At 57.5% G+C, this 6,435-nt stretch overlaps 1 protein-coding gene across 1 annotated transcript; it reads left to right on the forward strand.

Moving 5' to 3' along the window:
- Positions 1–239: 239 nt before the first annotated feature.
- OLIG2 (oligodendrocyte transcription factor 2) lies at positions 240–2,020 on the forward strand. The gene has a single exon (XM_047756495.1). The coding sequence runs from the start codon at positions 303–305 to the stop codon at positions 1,272–1,274; it is 972 nt and encodes a 323-aa protein (XP_047612451.1). The 5' UTR covers positions 240–302; the 3' UTR covers positions 1,275–2,020.
- The last annotated feature ends 4,415 nt before the right edge of the window (positions 2,021–6,435 follow it).

Genomic DNA, 6,435 nt, shown 5'->3' on the forward strand with positions numbered 1-6,435 from the left:
GGGGAGGTGGCAGGGAGGGAAAGAGAGAGGTTACTTAAAAGTACCTGCATGGCTCAGGAAGGAAGGCCAGAAACAGAGAGATGGACCCGGAGAGACTGGCCACCTGCGCCTGGATCCCGCGCTGTGATGCAGGCGGGAATAGCGTTTCTTTCTTACTGACCTAGCGCCTCTCGATCTCACTCTCGATTTCCGTCTCTCTGTCTCTCTCGCTTTTCTTCTTCTCTTCGCCGTAGGCGTCCGTGGAAGCTCTGAGTGCCCAGGGAGGAAGGACCGCGTGAGAGCTGCGCCTATCCCTCGGGGCCATGGACTCGGACGCCAGCCTGGTGTCTAGCCGCCCATCGTCGCCAGACCCCGATGACCTTTTTCTGCCAGCCCGGAGCAAGGGCAGCGGGGGCAGCGGCTTCACGGGGGGCACCGTGTCCTCGTCCACACCGAGCGACTGCCCGCCAGAGTTGAGCACAGAGTTGCGCGGCGCCATGGGAGCAGCGGGCGGGCACCCGGGGGACAAACTGGGCGGCGGCGGCTTCAAGTCATCTTCGTCCAGCACCTCGTCGTCCACGTCGTCAGCGGCTGCGTCGTCCACCAAGAAGGACAAGAAACAGATGACTGAACCTGAGCTGCAGCAGCTACGCCTCAAGATCAACAGCCGCGAGCGAAAGCGGATGCACGACCTCAACATCGCCATGGACGGGCTGCGCGAGGTCATGCCCTACGCGCACGGCCCGTCCGTGCGCAAGCTCTCCAAAATCGCCACGCTGCTGCTGGCGCGCAACTACATCCTCATGCTCACCAACTCGCTGGAGGAGATGAAGCGACTGGTGAGCGAGATCTACGGCGGCCACCACGCCGGCTTCCACCCATCGGCCTGCGGCGGCCTGGCGCACTCGGCGCCCCTGCCCGCGGCCACCGCGCACCCCGCGGCCGCCGCGCACGCAGCGCACCACCCGGCCGTGCACCACCCCATCTTGCCTCCGGCCGCGGCCGCCGCCGCTGCAGCTGCGGCCGCCGCCGCGGTGTCCAGCGCCTCCCTGCCCGGCTCCGGGTTGTCATCTGTTGGCTCGATTCGGCCCCCTCACGGCCTGCTCAAGTCTCCATCGGCGGCATCAGCAGCCCCGCTAGGGGGCGGGGGCGGCAGCAGCGGGGGCAGTGGCGGCTTCCAGCACTGGGGCGGCATGCCTTGCCCTTGCAGCATGTGCCAGGTGCCACCGCCGCACCACCACGTGTCGGCCATGGGCGCCGGCAGCCTGCCGCGCCTCACCTCCGACGCCAAGTGAGCTGGCCGCTGCAGGCGCTTTCTGGCGAGTGGGGTGGGGCGGGGGCCCGGAGGCTTCGGGGAAGCAAGGACTGGCCGGCTCTGGGTACTGGGAGCTCAGTTCCTAAGAGGAGTGCAGCACCGTGGGCTGGGGGGTGGGGACAATGGCGAGGACTCCAGCACCCAGGAACCGAAGCAGTGGAGGCGCGCATCGAACGGTGGGGGAGTGAGAGGGGCATTTGCTCTGGGACCGGGTTCAACCCTCTCTGGCTTTAAACCGCGCCACTCCGGTAAACACCGTTTTATAAGAAAGCACCGCTACCTGCACCCCTTCCTCCAACTCCCCCCACCCCTATGCCCCCGCAAAAAAAAAGAAGTGATTCTAAAAACTGTGGTTTTCCTCCGAACTTGGCCGCCTTCGGCCCTGGGCAGCACTTCGTTATACCGGGGAGGAGGTGAGAGAGGAGAGCGCTGGGGGCTTTCTCTCCCTTCTCCTTTCTTGGCGGGTCGGAGAATCTTGGGAGCCGAGCCGCACACCAGAAGCGGCTAGTCCGGCTTCACCCTCAAGGGTGGTCCCTGGCCCAGGGCCAGGAGCCTCGAGTTAGTTAGAAGCTGGTATTTGGTACCAGAAGCACTTACTATCGAGTCCCATCTCCATATCTGGATAAACCCACAACTTTTTGAGAACTGTTTGCCGTTCCTCCTTGTGGCTCCTATTGGTTTGGGGGTTGTGGTTTTCTAATAAATCTATCGGTGTTCCTTTTTCAACAGTACCAGCAAGCTTTATAGACGGTCAGAATAGAACCACTTGTGAATTGGAATAACCTGAAACTGTTGACTTTGGGTGCCGATGTTTTTCTAGTTTCTTTAAAATAGACTCTCCCTTCCCCTCCCTATTCTTTCTATCTCTGAGCACAAAGTGATTTGGCTTCTTAGCTGATTGGGGGCAGTCATTTTGGTACCTGAGGGTTGGACAGAACTCAAAGGACGTTGCTGTGAAGATGGTTTGGGTTATTTGGGAGTTGTGTTGGCTTTTTAATGTTTTTCCTTTCTTGAATGTGTAAATATCATATCAATAATGAGGTAAGTGTGCGCTGCTAAGCTGTTTGCTCACGTGACTGCCAGCCCCACCGGAGTCTAAGCTGGGTTTCCTTTCTATCAGTTTCTTTTTGCCAGTTTAACACAAATGACAAACTCCTCTGTGTGCATCCTGCCCCCGTGCAAACCACCTGGGCGCTACCAGTGTTGCGATATGGGCTTCACAGCATCTGCCACGTAACATTCCTCCTCTGATCACTGCCCCTTGCAGAGAGTGTATCATCTGTTTTATTTTTGTAAAAAGAAAAAAAAGTGCTAAATAATATTTATTACTTGTTTGGTTGCAAAAATGAAATAAATGATCGAGTGGTGAGATTTTAAATAAAATTTAAAGTAAGTCAGGTGTTTTCCAGCCTTGTGGATGAGAGGAGGTGCAGCGCTCCATCCATTGGGGCGGGTTGGGGACAGTTCTGCTGTTTTCATCCTAGAGAATTCTTTTTCTCTCCCCCTGACAAACATACATTCTCTTTAAAACACGTTCAGAGCACATCCTCCAGGTGCTTCTTACAACTCACTTGTTATTTTTATTTTCTGACGCCTTATCCGAAACTCCTTTTTCCTTCCCTCGAGGATTATGTTAATTGAAAGTGAAATTTTTCCTCTGTGTGCGCAGAATTTGGGGCCTCCAGGGTGAGACCCTTGCCTTTGGCCTCGGGTCCCCGGCAGGGCTGAAGGTCCCCTGCGCTGCTGCGATTTCACTTTCTTCTCTGAGACGGTCGCCCAGCCACATCCAGCTCCTGGGCTGCTCTAGGCTTCTACTGCGGACTAGCCTCGCGGGGGGCCCGGACCTGAAGCGTCCCAGTGTTCCCAGCAGAACGCTGCGGGAGCTTTTGGCGCGGGATCCACTAACCCTTCGTTCCCTTTCCCGCCCTAAGCACGACCCTCCCCCTAGCGCCCACCCCGGCCTTGAACGGCAAAATGTCAGGTGCCCGGGAACAGCCCTGGAGCAGCAAGATTGTCCCGAGCCCCGCTTTGACCCCTAGCTCTTCCCCCAGCCACCTCTGTTTGCTGCCCGCTACTGAGTTCCTCGCAATCCTACACTGCCATGCAAATTTAGGATGCGGCTCTTCAGAGAGAGTCTGGGTAAAAATTAAAAAGCTTCGGCCTTTCCCGATCAAGGCGGAGGACAGACCATTTTGCAATCTTTCAGCGCCCCGGCTAATAGAAGAATGCGCGTCCTTGAAAGCCACGAAGTGCCGACGCTGTGGACCAGGTCCCCGGCCCCGGGCCCTCTCGCCGACGACGTTTATGGGGGCCACCGGCGGAAGGCCCTTGCGCCTAGGGCACTTGGAGCGGAGAAGCTTTCCCAGGTTGGAACCCCTTTTCTTGAGGTCGTCTCAGAGCCAGGCCCCTGAGGACTCCCCTCGCCCAAGAGTGAGAGTGGCTCCATCCCGTGGCTCCGGGACAGGTGCTTCCGGGTCATCCAGCGGCGAGTGCCGTCGGGCTGCTGGGCTAAACAGCCGGCGCCCGGGGATCGGGCTCTGTAGGCCAGGGACCGGCTTCGGCTTCTTACTGAAGGCTGTGAGAGGCCGAGGTTCCGCGGACGGAACAGGGAACAAGAGCCTAAGCCGCACCGCGCGAATCCAAGAAAAGGATAGAGCAGGATCAAGTAGCTTTTATTTCAAAATCCCATTTGAAACGAAATTTCTTAAGAATTCAAAACTGGGTCCTGTTCCAGCCTGCAGACACAGAGCACCCCGCGAGGTTCAGGGGCGGTGAGTGCGTGCTGGGGCGGGGGGCGCTCCATTGCAGTCCCGGCTTCCTTCACCCACCACCTCCAGGCTTGGCGTGTGCAGGCGCCGGCTCCGGGCTTGCCCCCTGTATGCATAGAGGGGCAGTTGCTGAAAGGAAATAAATCGTTTTTCCCCCAACCCCCATGCCCAAGCTCTCGGCCCTCGTCCAGCCGCCAGTCAGGCTAGACCTGGGCCTCCAAAGACAGACGGCCTGGATCCAGCCAGGCTCCGGTCCCTCCCCGGAGCCACCCGCTTAGACCTTGCGCCGAGCCAGGGATCTGGGCCACCACGTGTGAGAGCGGAATATCCTCCGTCGCCAAGGAGGCGCACGGGAGCGCGCCCAGACGCCTGGGGCAGGTGGCTCCTTGCAGAGAGTCGTCCTAGATTGGCCAGGATGGGGTGAGCGGTGCCTGGGTGGGCTGCTCAGGCCAAGGTTGGGCTTCAGAAGTAGAACAGGGGGAAAAGGGAAAAGATGCTAGGCCACCGCCCGACTTTCAAGGACGCCCCCCGCCCCCCGCACCTCTGAGAGAGGGGGGAGGGAGAAGGCAGAGCTAAACACAGTCCTGGAGCCACTGGGTTTGCAGGACGCACGACACTGGCTGGATGGGTCCTCTTCCTGGAAGCATTAGTCCAGATGTGTCTCCTGTGTTGGTCCACCACTCAGCTTCCCCACCCCCATGCGGCCTCTCCAATTTTCGGCTCTCAGCCCAGGGGCAAAGAGACTTCTGTCACCAGCCTCCAAGGTCTTGAGATTCTCCTCAACCTCCAACCCCCGCTCCCCCCCCCCCCCCAAAAAAAAAATGGCTTCCTCCATGGCCTCTGTCTGCCCTGCACTCCATTACTGGGCAGGGGATGCAAGAAATGCTGATTTCCTGGGTTCTGTGTTGGAGGGCACACCGGAACCCCTAGGACGCTGTCCTGCGATGTCAGAACCCAGGAGTTGGAACTCCCTGGAACAGGCAGTGAAACAGGGGGCCATGCAAACCCTCACAGCAAAGTGCATCTCAGTTGAGGGATGTGCTGCTGAGACCCGAGGTGTCATACTCCCAGCGATGATGGCTGGAGGAAGAGCTGAATATTATGGGCAAGCATGGTGATCTAGGGCCGGGGCAGCACAGCACGAAAGACTTGTCCTTCTCCTTCCCAGAATGAAACCAGGGGAAAGCCTGGGGCTGGGAGACTGGACTTTCCAGCCCCACTCATCACTCTCAGTGCTGAAGAGCTGTCTATATGCCTCCCTTTAGGGCAGAACCCACCTGGCCATCTGCCTAAACTACTCTTAAGTAGGAGTTTCCATTGTGACTCAGTGGTAACAAACCCCACTAGTATCCATAAGGACATGAGTTCTATCCCTGGCCCCACTTAGTGGGTTAAGGATCCAGCATTGCCATGAGCTGCGGTTTATGTCACAGATGCAGTTCAGATCCCACATAGCTGTGGCTGTGGTGTAGACTGGCAGCTGTAGCTCTGATTCGACCCCTAGCCTGGGAACTTCCATATGCCAAGGGTGCAGCCCTAAAGAGACAAAAAAACAAAAAAAAACCCAAAACCCCTACTATGAAGTAAACACCTTGTGCCCCCTTGAAGTTAATCTATGGCAAAAGATTCTCCCTCTACAAGCCTTTCCCCCCCCCCCCACACCACAGCCACAGCAACTTGGGATCTGAGCCAAGTCTGGAACCTACACCACTGAATGAGGCCAGGGATCAGAGGCTTGTCCTCATGGATACTAGTCAGGTTCATAACTGCTGAGTCACGACAGGAACTCCATCTTCTTCTTCTTTTGGGCAGCACTCGAGGCCCATGAAACCTCCCCAGCCAGATATCAGATCCGAGCCACAGCTGTGACCTACACCACAGCTGCAGTAATGCTGGATCCTTTTACCTGCTGTGCCTTGCTGGGGAATCAAATCCGCATGCCACAGCAGGAACTCCTCCACCTCTTATTTTAAAGTCCCTCTTTCAGTACAGACTTTGGGTCCAACCTGGGTCTCCGCACAAGTGCCTCACAGTACCAGTAAGGATTGTGGGGGTCTTTGACAGGGGGCTCACACCAGAGGTCTCAAGACATCTTATGGGTGACAAGCCCCTCTGTTATTGCCTCTGCAAACCTCGAAGGGAGGCCAGAATCCATCAAGCCTGGAGGGTCTCAGGGTAAGGGGTTGCTGCCCTGAGTCCTACCTGGCTGGGGAGGGGCACCTGAGAACAGCCTGGGTCTGCATGCCATGCCTTGGTTCCAAAGCTGCAGATAGTCATAGGCTAGACCCCTGGAGCTAAGCCTTCCACTCCCTGTCAGAGTAAAGGGCCAGCCTAGGCAGTGCAGAGATGGGCATCGTCTCACAGCCCTGCTTC

The sequence above is a fragment of the Phacochoerus africanus genome, chromosome 1 (genome assembly GCF_016906955.1).
Source record: "Phacochoerus africanus isolate WHEZ1 chromosome 1, ROS_Pafr_v1, whole genome shotgun sequence".
Lineage (NCBI taxonomy): Eukaryota > Metazoa > Chordata > Mammalia > Artiodactyla > Suidae > Phacochoerus > Phacochoerus africanus.